This window comes from Anomalospiza imberbis, chromosome 24 (genome assembly GCF_031753505.1).
Source record: "Anomalospiza imberbis isolate Cuckoo-Finch-1a 21T00152 chromosome 24, ASM3175350v1, whole genome shotgun sequence".
In the NCBI taxonomy this organism is placed as follows: domain Eukaryota; kingdom Metazoa; phylum Chordata; class Aves; order Passeriformes; family Viduidae; genus Anomalospiza; species Anomalospiza imberbis.
The window spans coordinates 3,386,627-3,406,649 of record NC_089704.1 but is presented as its reverse complement, the minus strand read 5'-3'; the positions used below and the strand labels follow the sequence as shown (position 1 = coordinate 3,406,649).

Genomic DNA, 20,023 nt, shown 5'->3' with positions numbered 1-20,023 from the left:
CCATTCCCTACATTCCTGAATTGCTTCTTCCTTCCCAACAAACCTGAGGATGAACTGAAATTTCTATTTCCCTTGTGTGAGCAACAGGGAATAGGGCATGGAGCTTCTGCCAGGGGATTGAGTCCTGCCCAGACCACTTCTCTGCCTTGCTGCCTGCCTCTGGGGTCAAGCCCCTCACAGATGCTTTGGGCTTCCAGTGTTAGGCTGAGTGTCCAGGAGGGAAAAACAGGGGCAGGTGGCCTTGCTGTGTGGTTCTGAGGCAGGAGAGCTTCTCCTTACAGCTGCACCAAGGTTTTGGCAAAACAACAGAGGAGAAATCCCGGATCACTTGGCCAGGAATGCATCATACCAGCCAGGATGTGCTCGGTGCTGGTCTTGCCATTTTCATTAACAAATGGGCAACCTAATTACACCTTCAAACTGGGCTGGCTCATAGCCAACACCAGGGAAATCCCCACCTCTGTTTAGGGCATGAAAACCCCAGGGATGCAGCTGGCCAGGCCCCCGGAGCCGTGAGGAAGCTGAGGGTCTCCCGTGCAGTGCTTCCCCCCATCATTTCCATCTGCCCAAGAGCTGTACATTTCTCTGCTGAGCCTCAGTCCCTCCACATTCAGCGTCCCCTTAACTCAGTAAGGATGTACAGTTCCAGTTCACTGGAGGAAAAAAATGAGGCATGGAAATCACAGGAAGAGCCAAGGCACACGCTATCTCAGGCAGCAGTGGATATGCCACTCTGTGACCTGTTTACCAGATGAGAAAGCCTTGCAACAGCAAATCCCAGCAACAGAGATGGTGAGCACTGGAGAGCAGTGGGAACTTTGCACAGGGCAGATTTGAAACCAACCCTTCCTGCCTATTCCCACTTGCCTTCCATTGTTTCCTCAGCCAGCCCTAGGAACTGCCATGCAGGCACATCCTACGTTATTTCTCACTTCAGCAAGTCCCCTTCCTCCCCAAAGTGGCAGATGCTGGTACCAAATTAGTGCAAAGTGGGAGGGAGCCAGCAGATAACTACCACAAAAGCCAGGGGCAATGGTGTTCCTGCTGTCCTCTCCCTTCCGCCCAGCAGGACTCTCCTGGCAGCAGACAGATGCTGAGGGATGAAATCCAGGACAGAGAGGGGTCAGCGAGATGTGACAGGGATCTATGGCCAGCGTCAGGGAGAGGGAATGAACTGCAACGGGAAAAGGGGCAAGTTCCTTTATTTTTGGCTCATGTGGGAATTTGACTCAAGGACTGCTGAGAATCTCAGAAGCCACGGTGATGTTTTCCAGGCTGAGCGCCAGCTGAGGCACAGACTTGATCTCAGCAGGTATTTGACTTCCCTGGGAGCCGGGATGCTCGGTACCTGCCTGACCCTGGCTTTTGATGAGGACACACATCTCAGAAGCTGCCTGCAATGCAAAGACAGGAAATAAGCGGATATGCTATCAGCACCAGGCTTTGCGGTGCTCCTTAGTGTCTGGCTGTGTCCCAACCATCAATACAGAGACTTGCAGGGGTTTAGCCTATAATCCTCTATTCCTCTGTCTGTGACTCTAATCTCCTGATCCTCCCTTCTCCTCCAGCCTAGAGCTTGACCAGAAAAACAGGGATCCAAGGTTCTGCTTATTGAAGACCAACCATGTCATCTTCCTGTGGAAAATGGGAGTTGGGAAGAGAACAGCAGTCATCCGAGCCAAGAGCCGGGAGTAGGCTGGAGAAGGGAACAGGAGAGGGCGTAAGCAAGCACACAGAGAAATCATTTATGACAAGACTGAAAGCAGCTCTCATTTTAAGAACATTTCCTCCAATTTTACAGTGCAATTTTTGCCTTTTTCTTTCCCCGCGTGCGTATAATTCTAGCCTCGGGTACAAACCGCAATTGTCTCGCTAACGAAACACGCACAAATGAACGCTGCAGGAGCCTGCTGCAGGCACCCGGGGAACATCCCCAGCTGCCTGTGAGCACACCAAGAGCTCACAGAGATGCCACTGCCGTCATTCCAGGCGGGAGAGCTGGGGCCGGCCTCCGCCAGGCAGCTTTGAAGCTTTGCAGCGAATCTGTCAGAACAAAGGACGCAGCCCCACAAGGGGGGAAAGGCGCTCAGCGAGCCGTGTGCAGGCCCGGAGACGTGATTTTAGGGGCAGCCCTGGATCACAGGAGCAGATCTGAAAAGACTTCCCTTGTTAACATCAGCCTGAGCAAGCACAGGCTGCCAACCTGCTCGGGGAGAAGCGCCGCAGGGTTCAGGGGAGATTATTTTCTTAGGAATTAAAGGGAGCCCAAGTGAAGTCACAGACAGATAAAGATGAAAAGCGTGACACACAGAGCTATTAGGAAGATGCCAGCATAAATGAGCAGGGGGAGAGGGAAGGGAGTAATGCTGTGTCAGAGCAAAGAGTACAAAACCCATCCTGGCTCATCCCAGCCTGGATTCCTGACCAGGGCAAATATGTTTAACAGAGCAGAAACGAGCCTTGGCACAGAGGGGTTAAAAGATCACTTGTCCTGGGGGAGTTGAATTAGCCACGTATCTGGGAACCAACTTCTCCCAGACCCTGACTTGTTTTTCTCTTTAAACATCATCTGCTGCTATTTTTAGCAGAGAATTTTCTCAGCCGAACGCTCCCAGTGGAGTGCTGGTCAGAGGCCCTTTTCCCAGGGAGACACGGCCCCAGCAGCACGTGCTGGCCCCTGGCTCAGCTCAGCTCTGTGCCACTGTCCTGCCATCTCTGGGCTTCGTGTGTCACACTGCTCTCTCCTGAGGTATGGGGACAGTCCCGTGTATTAAATGGCCTCAAAAAACCAGGGGAGGCTACAAAGTCAGAAACAGCTAAAAAGGGTAGACTGGACTTGGTAACTTGCCTGGAGGCTTTAGCAGCATGAATGGCAAAAAAGGTGGGAAGGAGATCGAAAGAAATTATTAGGCTGCCATTAATAACAGGATCTGCTTCTCAGGACTAAAATCTGTTTGGATTTGTTCCAGTTCCTCTGAGGGAAACCATGGAAGCCTTTATTGTTCATAAAAGTTGTGACTAAATTCGGACTGTATAAAGCTTAAGGAAATACCTCTCAGAGGACAACCCTGCTGAAAACAAATGAGGTAACTCCCTTCCTCTTCTCTGCTTTTCTTGGGGCCTTCATTCTTCCTTGGCCAAAACCCCAAGCTGTCCATCAGCTCATCAGCCCCTGGCTCCTGGCTGCTCAGCCTCCAGCACTGCTATCTGTCTGCCTGGCTGCAATTAGCAATGTGTCACTGGATGTCTGGGCTGCTTCTCAGGGAGGCAACGCTTGGAACTGCTTTTATCTACAGCTTGATTTAATACCTGCCTGCCAGAGATCAGCACGGAAATCAAAGGGCCAGATCAGGGCACACGGATGGACAAATTGAGTAAAGCAGGAGGAAACCCCTGCCTTGTCTGTGCTAATGAGCAGCTCAGGCTGGGGGACTCGGGAGGATTGAGCTCTGGGGATGCTGGGGATGAAGCACAGCAGAGGCACAGTCAGGAAGGTCCCTGTAACAATGGCCCCTTCTTGGTCAGTGTATCTGTTCCCTGTGTGTCTTGGAGTCATGTCAGCGAAACAAACAGATTGGGAACATATTTGCACTCCCCACAGCAGTACAGAAGCCAGCCCTGACACAGAGGAGCAAGCTGGGCCCTTGGCTGCTCCGTGCCTCGGTGCCAAGTTTCCAGCTCTGCTCGAAACCTGTGGCCGAGCCTGCTCTGGGCAGGGGGAGAGGACAGGCAGGGTCAGGGAACGCTCAGCTCACAGAACCTGGCAGCTGCAGGACAGGGGAGCCAGGCTGAGCTCACCTGTGCTGCTCTGAGGCTTCCCAGGTGACACCAAACCTGGCACAGCGTGGCTTTGCTCTCCTCATGGCCACGCTGAAACAACTGGGGCCCAGGGCAGCAGGAGCCCAGACAGCACGCAGATGCTGCACAGGGCCTCGTCCCTGTGGCAAGAGCTGCCTGCAAAAAGCTTCCCCCAGCCCTGCAGGAATCCCAGGAGCCCCAGATTTCTCTCCTGACCTTCCTGTACGCATTCCAGCACATGGCACTTAACCTTTGAGGCTCCTTTGAAAATCCCAGTGCCAGCGTTTCACGGATCAGTGTGCTTCCCCTCGCATCTGCCCCTGTATCAGATGCTGCCAGCACCTCTCTCTCTCCTGGCTCTGCTCCCAGCTGAAGGACAGACAATAGGCATTTGAATCCAGTCTCCACTTTCCCTCCCAAACAGCCCGGGGAGAAGGCATATCAGAGACAGCGCTGAGAGCAGCGCTTGCCAGCCAGCCACAAGTCTCTCCAGATCCCTTCCCCTGCCCTCCCACACCCCACCCACCGCTGCAGCGGTCACTGGGCACCCAGGCCAGCTCTGCTGGGCAAGTCCTGCCTCCCTCCAGCTAGCCAGACCAAGGGAGTCTTCTCTCAGCACTCTGCTGCTGCCAGAATCAACTGGGTCGAACTGGATTCCGCTGGCCACAGCACTGGTCATGGAGCTCTCCTGGACCTCTCTGCCCTGCCAGCTCACTGGAAACACACTGGCCACCTCCTGGACCTCTCTTGCTCACTCTTAGGAGCATCTACCTGTAGTTAAGTGATCCAGGTTCCACCTGCAAGAGGTTCTACCAGGGTCTGGCGAGAGCTGTCCTGGATTCTCCTGAAGAACCATCTTCCATCTTTCTAGAAATAGCTCTGCTTCTGGAGCCACTCAGCCTGTTTGGCACCACTCCTGCTGCTTCAGAGATAACAACAGAGAGTAAGAAAAACCTGTCTAGACATCGTTTGCCTTCCATGGACTCCCATCACCACATCAAAGCACCTCTTCAAACAAAACTGCAAACTGGCCAGGGAATGCTCCCCAGCCCTCCTGTGCCTGCTCCAGCCAGAGGCAAGGACTCATCCCATCATGCTCCAGAGTTTATCTCTAATTCAGGCCCTTCTGACAACAGGAAGAGAGGTAGGATGAAAAATCTCATTACAGGCACATCAAGAGAAGTCATCTGGCTTCCCACTACCCAGGTGGGGGCTGCATCCCTTCTGCTCAGTGCCCAGATCCAAGCTGAGATCTCACCTGTCTCCTCTGGGCAGGCTGCAACCCCCCAGCTCCTCTCAAAAGCTGCCACACACTTGTCACACCTGTCCCTTCTGCTCAGCTGCCTTCCCAAAGCCGTGTGTGTGAGTGCTGGGCAAGCTTTGCTGCAAGCTGGGGATCACCGAATAGCTTCCTGTGACACCCAAGGAAAGGGAGGTCAGCACCCAGCTCGTCCACCAAGTCACTGTCACAGCAGGACAAAGGCACGGGAGCTCAGGGAGATGCTCAGGATCCCTTGAAACCAAGGAGAGAATTTCAGGTTTCTTGAGCACAAGTTAGTTGAAATCCCTGCTGTGGGGAAGCACCTGGCACTGGCATCGAGCACTGACCCCAGGCAGCCACCACGAGAGCAACATCTATCTCATTATTTTAATCAGGGTCCTTTGAAATACCTCCTGTGTGAGAGACAGCTAAGAAAATCCCGTCTGGCTCTATTCTGTCTCGGGCAGAAACAGCCTTTATTTAGCAAACTGCTGCTAACAGCTCTGTCTCATTAGTCAGTGTTTAGGGAACCAGGCTGCAATTGTTCTGAAGTCTGGCATTGCAGAAAGAGCCTTGATAATGAGGTCTACAGGAGACGATTCCTCCTGACAGCCCCACAATGACCTAGAAATCCTACTTAATTCCCTGTCAGGGAAAAGTGCTGAGTAACAGCGAGGTGCAGAGGCTCTGGGGGCTGATCCGAGAGGGAGCTGCAGCTGCTGCTCACACTTGGGGCTGGGATGCAAGTCCAGCGTGGTAGAGCCAGCCCTGCCCAGCTGCAGCAGCTCCCCGGAGAGAGCCTGAGGGGCAGGGACATGGGGCTTGCTGTGGGAAGGTTTGTAGCCTCATCTGGAGAGACTTGGCACCACGCAGAGAGCTGGGAGCAGAAGTCCCTGATAACACAACAGGAGGAGGCATTTGGAAAATCAACAGCAGCACCTGGATCTGGGCTTCTCAGGACACGAGGCACTGCCTCCTCTGGATCGTGCTCCCCTGCAAACTGCGCCAAAACCCTGCCAAGGAACTCCCTGGCTCAAACGGCCCCACTTTTACCTCTGTTCTGTAGGTCTGGCATGGCTGGGAGCTCGCCAGCTCCGCTGCTCCCAGCAGAGCCTGTGCAATGTCCTGCTCTGGAGCAGCCCCTGGAGCTGCACAGGAGCCATCCCCAGGACGTGGCACACACAGTGTGTGTGCCCTGAGCTGCTGGGGTGCATCTGACACGTTCTGCCCCAGCTACTTTTCCCCCATTCCCTCGGAGGAGCAGGCAGCAGGCTGGGGCAGGCTTGGCCCACAGACACCCCACTTTCAAGTGGTTTGCTCTCCACAAGCAGCGCGTGGACGTGGCCAGCAACCTCTGGGCTGGGTGGCCAAGGGCCAGCTGGGCCAGAAGGTGAGGCAGGGGGATGTAGCAGGAATGTGGGCTGGACACAGCTGACCCTGAAGACCACCCCCAGCACAGACCCTCACAGGCATGTGCTTGCCACCTGTTCCAGCCAGCAGACGAGGGGCTAAGGCAGGAATTCTGGAGCTGAATGCAGAGTCTGTTCAGGAGGGCTCTGGGGACTCCCACCCACGTGGGGCTGAGGGTGCTGTCTCGCAGCCCCTGGCACAGGAATGCAGCTCAGCCCATCACGTGCGAGGCTGCGAGCGCGGCGCTGCTTAAAGCACAGCCCAAATGTGCAAAGGACTGCTGGAAAAAAAAAAAAATTAAAAAAGTGCAAATGAAATCACCAGCCGAAACAGTGTCTAGAGACAACCCCAGCCAAGTCCCTCGAATGTCAGCAGCAGAAGGAGGGCTCAGAAATGGAGAACCCGGCTCAGTCTGCTGGCACACACGGAGGATCTGCCTCAGAGACATGAGGAAAAGACATATGCTGAGAAGGGAAGGCCCAGCTTTATTTTACCAGCCTCTCTTCCCACCCAAGATGTGCTTTAAAGACTGTCTTGCAAAGTAGGAATCAAATCCAAAGGTGCCTATGCATCTTCCTTGCTATCATCCCCTTATCAGTTATCTCCAGCCTGCTCTGAGCCAGGAGATGAAAGGATCCTAACACCACTTATCTTCCCACTTAAGAACACGCTTAAAACCTTGCTCTTAAACAGCAGGCCACTCAAGCCTGGGGAAGCAGCTGTAAATTCTGCAAATGGGCTTCCTTGCATGTCTTTGAAGGAGCTACTGCTTCTCAATGAAGGGCACAGATACCAAGAGGGAACTTGGGAGGGAGGAAAGAGGGAACCCTTTATAGCCAAGAGAGTCTTTGCTTCATGTCCAGGACGTGGAGCTGAGTGACAGATGTGAGACTTATGACATGCGTGCCTCAGAAGTGACCGAGGATGAGCCAGGAATTGAAAAGCTCTTGGGAAATATGGAAGCAGCCAGAATTATGGCTTATTTGTCACTCCAAAACCACACTCTCCTCGGGATTGCACAGTGTCACAGCCAGCAAAGGTTAGGGATGCCCTTGCATGCTGCAGGCAGAGCTGCTGCATCCAACCCTGCTCCAGGACCAAGCCTCAAGGCCAGGACCTCTCCCACACAGCCCTGTGTCTGAATTTGACCCTCAGCTCCCCTCTTTGTAGAGCTGCTTGTAACCACAGTGAACCTGGCTCCAGCTTGCTTTTGTCATTTAATAGCTGAGTCAAACTGTCAAAACAGCCAAAAAGGATCTGTTCCAAATATTTGCAGAAAGAGGAGGATCAAGGAGCCTGCAGCAGAACAGCAGGAGCCTCCCCAGGCAGGGAGAACAATCCCTATTGTGGACCAGCAGCAGGATGCTGGTGGGCGATGATCACGCCTTGGGACATGGGCAAAGGGCCCCCAGACCCTCCCATGCCCAGGAATAAACTGGAATCTGGAGCCCCCTCTGCCCCCTGGCAAAGCCCCAGCCCTGCAGGACGATCAGCCCTGGTGGCAGCTCAGCTGTTGGCTTGGAGAAGCCACGGAGCAGTTGGCAGTGGGAGAGGGGGGTACCGGGGTGCCTGGGGAGCTGCTGCCAGCCCCAGCACGGACTTCAAAGGGCTCATCTCGCCCTGCTGTGTGGGAGAGGACAGCTGTGTGTTGGCCAGGCCCACCAGAGTGTTTGGGGTTGGTACCTGGTAAAAGCTCCCCTCCAGCACACACGAGGCAGCTCCAGCAGGCAGAGCTCCACGCTGCCCTGAGATTTATGGGATGCTGAAAACTGGCCAAAATGAAGGGAAAACACCAGCTCCAGAAGGATGTTTACCAACTCAAACAGCCAGTTCTGCTTGAGGGAGAGCCCACGAGGCTCAGTAGGCGATTACAAGGCACTCTGCCAGTTCAAAGGCAACTCCATCAGCTCTGAAGGAGATAAGGCATCGCCTCCCTGGGAAATCAGAGCAGCCCCATCCACATCCACTACCTGCAACCTCAGCAGAGCAGCTAAAAGCAAAGAGGGAGGGAAACCAGCACCTCCTGTGTTGTGTAGGAGCCTCTAGACCAGCAAGGAGATCTGTGGTGGGTGAAGCCAACCTGTTCCATGGCTCATGTCTCCAATCCCAACAGGAAAGCATGGAGCAATCACACTAATAGGGGTGCCTTACTCCTTCCACTCTGCTGGTACCTGAATATCTCAACAACCCCTTCTTCCAAGGGCTCCCAGAGGCTGGGCTAGACCAGAGTTCCAGAGCACAGAGCTGGGACTTCCCTTTCCAAGATGCCCAGGAGCTCCCTAGCACAGAGCGGATGCTGTCCAGGCTCTAAAAATAACCAGCTCCAAACAACATGGTGGGCATAAAGAAATATTTATCTTCAAGCTTTTGCTGAAGATCAACCCGGAAGAAAAATATTAAAGCAAAGGTTTAAGCATGTATTAAAAATAGCTGTTGGTAAGTTCCCTTTGAGGGGATAAAAGCTATTTTACAGAAGCAGCAAGAGCTGCAGGACTTTGCAACACCTTCCCTGCCGTGTGAGCTGCCGGAAATCATTCAGGAGAGTGTCAGCAGCCAGAGCCTCAGGAGGAAGTCCATTAGCAGGCAGCAATCTCCTTAATGGACCCTGGGGTACGTGGAAAAGCTGCTGTGGACACAGGGGCTCTCTCCAGCACCACGATTCACACAGCCAGCTATCATCCCATACTCCCAGGAACGCTCCTCATCTTTATGGCAGCCTGATCGCACCATCAATTAATCTTTTGGGGAGCTTCCAGTGAGTTTTTGCTCTTTCTCTTTTTTTTTTTTTTGTCAGCCCCCAGCAAACAGCCGTGAACAGAAGCTGTTCTGTAACGCAGGTAACAGCGGCAACATCCGTCAAACCTCTGTTTTCCAAGGATAACATCCTGGCAAAACAAAAAATGCTGTCTCCACGGGTGATTTTGGGGCTGAAAAATCTCGTCCATTTACACACAAATAAAATCATTAAGTTCTCTGCTGTGCAGCCACCTCCACTCCAGGTCTGAGAGAACACACAGCCACCCTGGAGGGATGGAAAGTGGCAGGAACCTTTCCAGTGGGAATAAAAAGCAGGACTGCTGTGCAGAGCTCTGTTTCTCTGTTAAAAGGTAAGTCCAGCTCTCAAAAGAGCTCTCCTCCATGACCTTGCTTGCCAGCCTTATTCCATGTCACTAATGAAACACAACTCCTGGCTTCCTTTGGATACGTGGGATTTCCATGGGCTCCCTCAGCCATCACTGAGGGACCTCATTGCTGTACATCTTGAGATATACAGGGGCAAGAGTGTCAAAAATGGCAACTTAATTAGATGCCTCAAGGGGAGAGAGCAGGGAAATCAGGTGCTTTCAAATTTTAGAAGTGTTTTACTCCCACCCCTCAAAGCAGAGCCTAAAAGTGTCCTGATTTACGTCCTCTCTGTCAAATACTGGCCACTTATATAAGAAATTGCCCAAAGTTTATTAAGGCAGGGATTTTCAGAGGAGGTCACGGGCATTAGAAACCCAGCCTAGTAATAGGAACAAAATCCCCTTAGATTTCAGTGGATTTCTCCAGCTCAGCAGAAAATCTTACCTAGGCCACCGAAATGTATTTTTAATAGCGTGATTAAAAATCGTGAAATACTGCTAAACATTGTCCACTGCTGCCTTTTAGCCACATGCCAAAGATAAAGTCCCTGGCATGCTGCACTTAAAAAGCTCAGTGTCTTCAAATGAGCCAGCTGTGCCCAAACAAATTAAGAGGACTCTTAAAAAACCTGCTGATCTCACATTTGTGTTGTAATAATCAGGTACATTGAAGGGAGTAGGTTCCAGTGTGTTCTGGCTTTAGCTCTGAAATCCCTAGGATTTATGACTTTAAAAAAAAAAAAAAAAAAAGAAAACCTTAAGCATTATCTGAACACAATTTAATTTCATCTACTTCATCTATTGGTGCTATGAAAAACCTTCATTTCCCCTTGTAACTGAGTCTTAAAGCCTGTGCTCCAGCCCACGAGAGGCACCACAGAGCCCAATACCTGGGATTATTTATACTGACAAGCAATTCTTGCATGACAGAACAATTCCTATTAATTTTTTGAGCTTATCTGAAGTACCTGTGGGATGTCAGGTTACAACACGTACGTGGCTCAGTTTCTCTTTGATTAGCCAGTGCCAGCCCAGAATTGACTGGACTCTCATCTGACAGGTCTCAGCATTTTACAGGTGAGTTCATGGGAATCTAACCCAACTGTGCTCTCAGGAGCTGGGGAAATTTCCAAAGTATTTGTTGTTTTGGAGGGTTTTTTTTGGGTTTTTTTTGGTTTTTTTTTTTTGGGGGGGGGGTGGAGTTTTTCTGTTTTGCTTTTTTTGTTTGTTTGTTTGTTTTGGGTTAGTTTTTTTGGGGGTTTTTTGGTTGGTTTTTTTTTTTTGGTTGGTTTGGTTGCTGTTTTCTTTTTTTTTTTTTTTTTTTGGGGTTGTTTTTTGGTCATCTCCCATTTATAAATTTTGCTCCTGCCTCTGCTGCTCTTTTCTCTGCCTGTTTTCTGGTTTGGAACATGCACCTAAAGCAATTCTCTCCAATCTCCAGCACACCAGAGAAGCACCTTTGACAAGACACTGAGGAACTGCAGAGGAACTCCCCCTCCAAACCTCACTTTTTACATATTGGGGTTTTTTTTCTAAGACATTTGAAGGCCTGGCTGAGGATGTTGCTCTGAAGAACAGGACTCCAGCTCTGTTTGCAGCTGTCTTGGTGCTGCCCTCCCTGTGCTGGACAGCTGAAGTCCTGCCCAGGAGCCACACAAAGCTTCCTTCGAGCGGCAGCAAGGCCACCAAAGCAACAGCAGGACCTCAGCTGGCTGTCCCTGAGAGAAAAACACCTTTAAAATCCACCTCCCTCAACGTTTATCCCCCAAGGAAGCTGCCTGACCCCTGAAATGAGAAGCAGGAGTTTGTGAGAAGTTGATAATTCCTGAGACCAGCGTTCTGGTGAAGGCCAAGGAATGGACTCCATGAACCCCTTGCTGTCCTGTTCCCCACATGTCGGAACCCAGAATGTCCCTTGGACACTCTTGGATGTTCCAGGCCCAGGTCAGAAGCATTTCAGACCCTGGAATGCAGCCACAGACCCCTGTGGCTTTGAACCTGACCCATGGAACAATTTACCAACCTTGCAGGAAGAACAAGAAATCACAAAAGTTTAGATATTATAGTAGAAGTAGTCACAAAGTGAGAGGAAGAGTTTTTGAGTGCTGTACAGGGGGGTTTTAGGCCTTGTACAGAGGGGGCTGAGTTTTGTACATGGGGGTCAGAAGTTCTAAGATGCAGGGACTTGGGTGTGCCCTGTCCTCTTTCCTTCTCCTTCCTAACCTCCATGTTCTTGGTGATGTTGGCACTCACAGGTTGGTTTAGAGTAGAAAGTCACTGTTCAATACAGGTGATGGGCACTGGGGTAAAACCATAAACATTTAACACACAATGTATGATATAAAAGAGGGCACCAGCCCCCTGGGAGTCAGTGTGTGCCCTTGCCTGACTGCTGAACGGACTGTAGCAGCTCAGGGAGAAATCTTTTAGAGAACACACAATAAACTACCTTGAGACCGGACGGCTGAAGACTACTGAGTCTTTCTTTGGAGGCACGGGTTGGAGGAGAGACTTTTCCACCTTTCCAGGCCACCCCAATCAGGGAGTGAGGCCGGACACCCACAGATTTATTTTGGTGAAGCCCAAGGAATGGACTCCATGAATGCCTTGCTGTCCTCTTCCCCACAGATTTATTTTGCAGAGTCCCCACAAAAAAAGAATTTAAACTCTCCAAACCACACCTCTCCCCTCAGGTTATTCCTGGTGGTGCTCTGAAGGGTCACAAGCAAACAAAGACCTGATCTTTCCAGCCAAAAAAAAGTCCAGTTTTTATGTTATTATTTATTCTTCTGAAAAGTGAAACCTCTGATTTCCAGCAGGGAGTTGGAGCGCTGTGACCCAGCAGGTATTTCCTCTGCCCCAAGCACAGCTATTGCCAGAACTGCACCCAAACAGCAATCCAGCCCCTTTGGGGGAAATTTCAGGCTGTGTCCAGAACATTCATTAGTGCAATTAAAGCCATTAGCCGGTTCTGAGGCCATGTCCTGACTCAGCGAGGAACTGGGGTTTGTTGCACACGCCCTGAACTCCTCCAGTACCCAGGAGTGATGTTTAGTGTTTAGCTGGGGCTTGAGCCTGTCTCATAAAAACATGATACTCCCTGGGGGTTCTGAGGGAAGGCAACCAGCCCTTATCAATCGGGAGAACACACTGCAGCTCAAATTCCCGTCGATAGAGAAGCCAGATTGAGAATGTAATTATCCTAATTAATTTTATATCTGGAACTCATCTCCTTTTGCACAAACAGCAGTTTCCAAGCAGGCCACTGGCTTTTTTTTTTTTTTTTTTTTTTTTTTTTGCACAGAGCAGTGGTTTTATCTTGTTGAGGGGCATGTTGGCAACACAAGCTCTTGTGCAGACAAGGACTCTTGAGGACTCAGGATCCTGCTGGCCTGTGGAAATCTTTGCCTTTGCTAACTCCCTCCCACCACTTCAGGCTGGCTCCGTAAGGAGTTCACGAACCTTCTCCGGATCATCAGGGCTTGATGCAATCAACTGTGAAGCATTAGCTCTAAATATACAACTGGGAGGCCAATTCTGCTTCAACACACAAACACTCATGGCAGAGGATGAGCGAGCAGCCAGCCCAATTTGCAAGAGAAACTTCACTAATAATCCAAGCAAGCTGCAAGGAAAGCAGGAGCGAGTGGGGGCTGATCATTGCTTTGCCCTTTGGAGATGGCTAAAGTTAGGGGCAAACTGGCAGGAGGCCACCCACAGCTTTTGTCCTTGTTGGTGGAGCTAAATGCAGCAGCTCATTCTGCTTTATTTACTTGTTTAGGTGATTTTTTGGCAGCTCCAAGCGTGTCCCTGGTGCAAATCCTCCGTGTGTGGACAGATAATTGAAAAACAACTGCAGCAGGCCAAGAGACCCAGAATTCAACTTGTACAGGGAAAATAAACACTGAAAGAACCCAAGCTCACAAAGCAGAGCAGCATCGCAGACCACAGACTAAAGCAAACACATTTTACTCTTTAGATCTCCTCGTGTTTCAGCAACCAAGAAATTCTCAGAAGCATGCGAGGCAAGAGGGAATGTGCTGGTGTCACGTTCTTTGTCAACAGCTGTAAAGGAGATGTGCATCCAGCCACTCTTTGGTGGCGATGCCAGACCCTGCTTACCCAAAAAGGAACACCAAGCCCTTCCTAGGAATTTTTTGGAAGATGTTATTAAGCGTCTGATTTTGGCAGGGCTCTCAAAGCCGTTTGTCCCGGTTTTTTACTGCCTGTTGAAAAGAAAGCGATACTACAAATACTTCCCATCAGAAAATACCGACAAGCAACTTATCATCACTGCAGGAGAGCTAACAACATTTCCACCGAGTGGTTTTTGGCACTGACAGCTGACTCAGAACAGTTGTTGGTGGCTGGGACAGATGGACTTCATATATTAAAAAAAAAAAAAAAAAAAAAAGGAAATGAGAACTTCTACTCCATAGATTTTAAAAAGCCTTTTGCGAAATCCAACCTATTACCAAGCCCTCGGAATTAAATCAAAAGAAGATTTGAATATAATGAGCTTTAAAACTGAAATGTGCCTGGGACTCGCCCATATCTCCCCATCAAGGACTACAAGGTATCAGCGTGTTCTATTTTCAACAGGAAATACTTGAGGGTTTTGGGAGGGTCTCCACAGCTCTGCCCTCAGCCCAGCACGTGAAATCCTCTAAAATCCAAATATTTGTTTCCACGGGGAAGCTGGCAAGGAGAGAGCTGGAGGTAGAAGTGATGTCAGCTGTGAGCCCCGCTCTCCATCGGCGCCGCCGAGAGCTTCCGCTGCTTTAATCATGACCATGGCATTTCCCTGATGTGCAGAATCTTCAGAGGCTTTCAGTGCCTAGAGCTGGGAATGCACTGAACGCTCCATGCTTCACTGGCTCCCCTTCCATGGCAATGTTTTAAGGCCACCATCAAGAACAGGGGTTGTTCTGGCAGTAACACACAGCAGGAGGCAAGCCCAGCTAGAGCAGGTCAGACTTGGGATCTCACATCTTGGGAGCTTTGTCTCCTTCTTTTCATGCGTTTTTTTTTTTCTCCCCCAGGTAATCAGCTGGCACAAACACATCCTTCCAGTCACACTCCCATCCCACTATCCAGCACCAGCCCTGCAGGCTTCAGCACATGTCTAATTTTATGTACTGCTGACAGCATAACCCTGTTTTAGTGGGGTGCCCCCAGTACCTCAAGTCAGGCGTGGTGGAAGAAACCTTTTAATTCTCAACCTCACTCTGCCCAATCTTTTGGGCTTATGACCCCAAATGTAAACATCACTGGAAATCAACACAGGATGAGGCACTTTGACTTTGAATTTAATGGAAAGCAAAGCCTGGTTCCACTGGCTTCACTCACCAGGTGAATGTTCTCAGGCAGAGGTGTGAAACCAGTGGGGTTTCGCTGCTTTTAGCAACTACTCCCTGTCTGAAGAAAGGCAGAAATATCATGGAGTTTGTTGCCATTCCTCCTATCTTTTAGGACAGATTCAACAGGACACTTGGGCTCTGCTCACGTAACACAGGAAGGAAATGGGGCACCTTTCTACCCTGCAGCCCCACTGCCAGGGAAAGTCGTGTTAAATCCATGGGTTTTCCCATTCAAAGGGAGCAGCTGAATCCAGAGCTAGCACCGGGCAGACCGTGTGATGCTCCGGGATCAGGCACTCCTGATTTCTCCTGCTGAAGCTGTTTCTGCTCCAAACCACAGCAAAGCAAGTGAACACCAGAGCCTGGAGCGCGTGACAACCCTCTGCTTGTTGGGGATGAGTGTCAGAGTCATCTTCACACCCCTCCGCTGACTGACTGAGTGAATAATGCCCAAATCTCACTTTATTTGAGACGCAAAGCGACTCTGAGAGTTCTCTGGAGTCACCGGAGGACTGTTTTTTGTCCTTAGATAAACTGTTTGAAATATTTCCATTCACTTCCTTGAACGCTGACCCAAAACAGTGACTGGTGAGTGTGTACACACTCAGCCCCGTGTATTTTGGTACTCAGCTGTAGGCTGGTTGTCAGCCTAACCCCACTCCACCCCATCTTCTCCTCCTGCCATCTGGGCAGAGGGGGGGAGGACAACACGAGCCCACCGGCTGCTGTCCCCCTCCTCATGCCCCCAGCTATTAATAGCCAGACAACAAATGAGCCCAAATTCATTCCTGAGCGGAATTAGCAAATGTTTTTGCAATTAAAACTGCAAACATTCATGCAGGGCCCCCCGAACAATAGGCGCCTGTGCCTGGTCTTGAATAGGCACTAGTGTCCGCCCTGCCTGCCTGCCGAGCCTGCACATTCCTGGCACCCTCAGCCCTGGTCCCGGTCCTTGCTGAGCTGGGTTTTGGGATGTTTCCCCCTGTCCTGTGCGTGTCCCACGCTCCCTGCAGCATCCGGCGGGTCCTTGCTGCCGGCCGGCCCTGGACCCGTGTGCTGGCCCGTCCCCCACCCGGCGGCTCCCACGCTGTCCCCGCATCCCCCCGCGCTCGGGCCAGCGCATCCCTCCCCTCCCTTCCCCGGGGCGAGGGTGGCGGCAGCGCATCCCTGCCGGGGCAGGGGCAGGGGCAGGGGCAGGGGAATCCCTGCCCTTCCCCGGGATGGTGACTGGGACACCTTGGGGGATAAACAGCGCATCTCCCCCTTTTCCTGGGATCCCAACCGGTGCAGCGCATCCCTCCTCCTTCTTTCTCTCCGGGATGGGGACGGGGGCAGCGCATCCCTCCTCCCTCCCTGCCCCGGGATCCCGACCGGCCAGCGCATCTCCCCCTTTCCCTGGGATCGCAACCGGGGCGACGCATCCCTCCTCCTTCTCGCTCTCCGGGATCGGGACAGAGACACCGCATCCCTCCTCCCTCCCCGACTCCGGGATCGGGACAGGGACACCGCATCCTTCCTCCCTCCCCGACTCCGGGATCCGGACGGGAGCAGCGCATCCCTCCTCCCTCCCCGACTCCGGGATCGGGACAGGGACACCGCATCCCTCCTCCCTCCCCGACTCCGGGATCGGGACAGGGACACCGCATCCCTCCTCCCTCCCCGACTCCGGGATCGGGACAGGGACACCGCATCCCTCCTCCCTCCCCGACTCCGGGATCGGGACAGGGACACCGCATCCCTCCTCCCTCCGGGATCCGGACGGGGGCAGCGCTCCGCGGTCCCCGGGTGGCGGGGCCGGCGGCGGGCGGTGCGGGGCGGTGCGGGGCGCTGCGGGCGCTGCCGGCCGGTACTCACCGAGCAGGGGCAGGAGCAGGAGCCGGAGCAGCTCCGGCCGCCGCAGCGCCATGATGGGGTGTGCGGAGCCGAGCCGAGCCTGCGCACTGCCCGGGCGGCGCCGGCCCGGGGGCGGGGGTGCCGCCGGCCCGGGCCCGGCTCCGCGGGGGCACCGGCCGGGGGGCGGGCCCGGCACGGCACGGGAGGGGAGGGGGCACGCACCGCACCCCCGGGCAGGGCGATGGTCCCGACAGTGGGACCCCCGTGAATGGAGAGAGGGGATGGTGCCGGCAGTGGGACCCCCGTGAATGGGGAAGGGGGATGGTCCCGGCAGTGGGACACCCGTGAATGGAGAGAGGGGATGGTCCCGGCAGTGGGACCCCCGTGAATGGAGAGAGGGGATGGTCCCGGCAGTGGGACCCCCGTGAATGGAGAGAAGGGATGGTCCCGGCAGTGGGACCCCCGTGAATGGGGAGAGGATGGTCCCGGCAGTGGGACCCCCGTGAATGGAGAGAAGGGATGGTCCCGGCAGTGGGACCCTCGGGAATTAAGAGAGGGGATGGTCCCGGCAGTGGGACCCCCGTGAATGGGGAGGGGATGGTCCCGGCAGTGAGACCCCCGTGAATGGGGAGGGGATGGTCCCGGCAGTGGGACCCCCGTGAATGGAGAGAGGGGATGGTCCCGGCAGTGAGACCCCCGTGAATGGGGAGAGGGGATGGTCCCGGCAGTGGGACCCCCGTGAATGAGGAGGGGATGGTCCCGGCAGTGGGACCCTCGGGAATGGGGAGGGGATGGTCCCGGCAGTGGGACCCCCGTGAATGGGGAGGGGATGGTCCCGGCAGTGGGACCCCCGTGAATGGGGAGAGGGGATGGTCCCGGCAGTGGGACCCCCGTGAATGGAGAGAGGGGATGGTCCCGGCAGTGAGACCGCCGTGAATGGGGAGAGGGGATGGTCCCGGCAGGGGGACCCCCGTGAATGGGGAGAGGGGCTGGTCCCGGCAGGGGGACCCCCGTGATTGGGGAGAGGGGATGGTCCCGGCAGTGGGACCCCTGTGAATGGGGAGAGGATGGTCCCGGCAGTGGGACCCCCGCGGGTGGTGAGAGAGGGGATGGTCCCGGCAGTGGGACCCCCGTGAATGGGGAAGGGGGATGGTCCCGGCAGTGGGACCCCCGTGAATGGGGAGAGGGGATGGTCCCGGCAGTGGGACCCCCGTGAATGGGGAGAGGGGATGGTCCCGGCAGTGGGACCCCCGTGAATGGGGAGAGGGGATGGTCCCGGCAGTGGGACCCCCGTGAATGGGGAGAGGGGATGGTCCCGGCAGTGGGACCCCCGTGAATGGGGAGAGGGGATGGTCCCGGCAGTGGGACCCCCGTGAATGGAGAGAGGGGATGGTCCCGGCAGTGGGACCCCCGTGAATGGGGAGAGGGGATGGTCCCGGCAGTGGGACCCCCGTGAATGGGGAGGGGATGGTCCCGGCAGTGGGACCCCGGTGAATGGAGAGAGGGGATGGTCCCGGCAGTGGGACCCCCGTGAATGGGGAGAGGGGATGGTCCCGGCAGTGGGACCCCCGTGAATGGGGAGAGGGGATGGTCCCGGCAGTGGGACCCCCGTGAATGGGGAGAGGGGATGGTCCCGGCAGTGGGACCCCCGCGGGTGGTGAGAGGGGATGGTCCCGGCAGTGGGACCCCCGTGAATGGAGAGAGGGGATGGTCCCGGCAGTGGGACCCCCGCAGGTGGTGAGAGAGGATGGTCCCGGCAGTGGGATGCCCGCTGTGGGGAGAGGGGATGGACCTGGCACTGGGATGTCCAGATGGTGAGAAAAGGGGCCATTCCTCCCCGTGGGACCCCCGCCGGATGGGAGAGATGGAGATCCCGGTAGTGGGACCCCCAGCGAGTGGGCAGAGGGGTCGGTCCCGCTAGTGGAACCCCCACCGGCGGGGAGAAAGAGTGATCCCACTCTTGGGACCCCCATGGGTGGGAAGAGGGGGTGATCCTGGCAGTGGGACCGTGACGGGAGGGAAGAGGGGCCGGTCCTGCCCCTGGAATCCCCGGCAGGTCGGGAGAGAGGGAGATCCCGGCAGTGGGACCCCCGCGGGTGGGGAGAGGGATGGTCCCGGCAGTGGGACCCCCGCGGGTGGGGAGAGGGATGGTCCCGGCAGTGGGACCCCCGCGGGTGGGGAGAGGGATGGTCCCGGCAGTGGGACCCCCGCGGGTGGGGAGAGGGATGTTCCCACCCGTGGTGCTGAGAGGGGCCGATCCCAGCCGCTGGTTAAACTCTGTGGAGAGGAGAAAACTCACCCCAGGTAAAGCGCCGGGAGGACTTTAATGTTTTTGAGCCAGGATATTAGCATTGTGGTTACAAAACACATCCAAGTTTTGCTCTAAAGTAGGTGTTTCCCCCTTGTATTTAACAAGGTCCCCTAAAAAGAGATTTCGCTGAGAATTTGCCCTAAAAAAGCCGACTCTCACTGGTCTGTGAATTTCACTATAAACTTTCAACAGTTTAAAGTAAGCAAGAAACATAAACAAGGAGCTGGGCAGAGAATGCTGCTCTTGAGGAACTTCCTGAGCTATAGAATCACAGAGTGGTTTGGGTTGGGAGGGACCTTAAAGATCATTTAGTTCCAACCCCCATGGGCAGGGACACCTTCCCCCAGCCCTCGTGCTGGACCAAATCCTTTCTGACACAGCCAAATGTTTGATTTAATGATTTTGCCCTGAAAAATGGCTTTGCACAGAGAGCATCCCGAGCTGCTGTGTGGTCCTCAAAAGTGCCCCAGGATCTTTTTCTTTGATTAACAGAAAGCAACAGAAATTATCAGCGTGGGACAGTGGCCCCGAATAGAGTGAGTTCTGTGTTAATGCTGGCTCTTGCGTCACTGCCAGCAGAGTCTGATGGGGATGTAATTAAGAAGCTGTTGAAGATCAAGCAGCTGGAAAGAAAGCCAGAGCTCTCCTTTGCTCTGTAAACCAGCTCGGCAGAGCTGGCAGAAGTTAAGGGATGTAAAAATGTATTTAACCTGATAACGTAGCAGATCTAACTCGAGATGCTAATGAGTAGATTTAAAGGGCTGATCTGAGCCCGGTGAAATTAATACAGGGAGTCTCATCAAGTCTGATGGCCAGATGGGACATTTCCCTGAGGATGAAGGGGAAGGAATCGCCTAATAAGGCTGTATGGCTTAAAACCTGACTCTGGCAGTCTTTGGTCTGGGTCCCTGTCGAGTAAGGAATC

At 53.7% G+C, this 20,023-nt stretch overlaps 1 protein-coding gene across 1 annotated transcript in view; it reads right to left on the bottom strand.

Annotated features, from left to right (window-relative positions):
• JAM3 (junctional adhesion molecule 3) overlaps positions 1–16,896 on the bottom strand; it is a 32,118-nt gene extending 15,222 nt beyond the window's left edge. The window contains exon 1 of the mRNA XM_068172056.1: positions 16,809–16,896. Within this exon, the coding sequence (XP_068028157.1) occupies positions 16,809–16,860 (52 nt within the window). The 5' untranslated portion in view covers positions 16,861–16,896. The remainder of the gene's footprint in view (positions 1–16,808) is intronic.
• Positions 16,897–20,023: the final 3,127 nt, after the last annotated feature.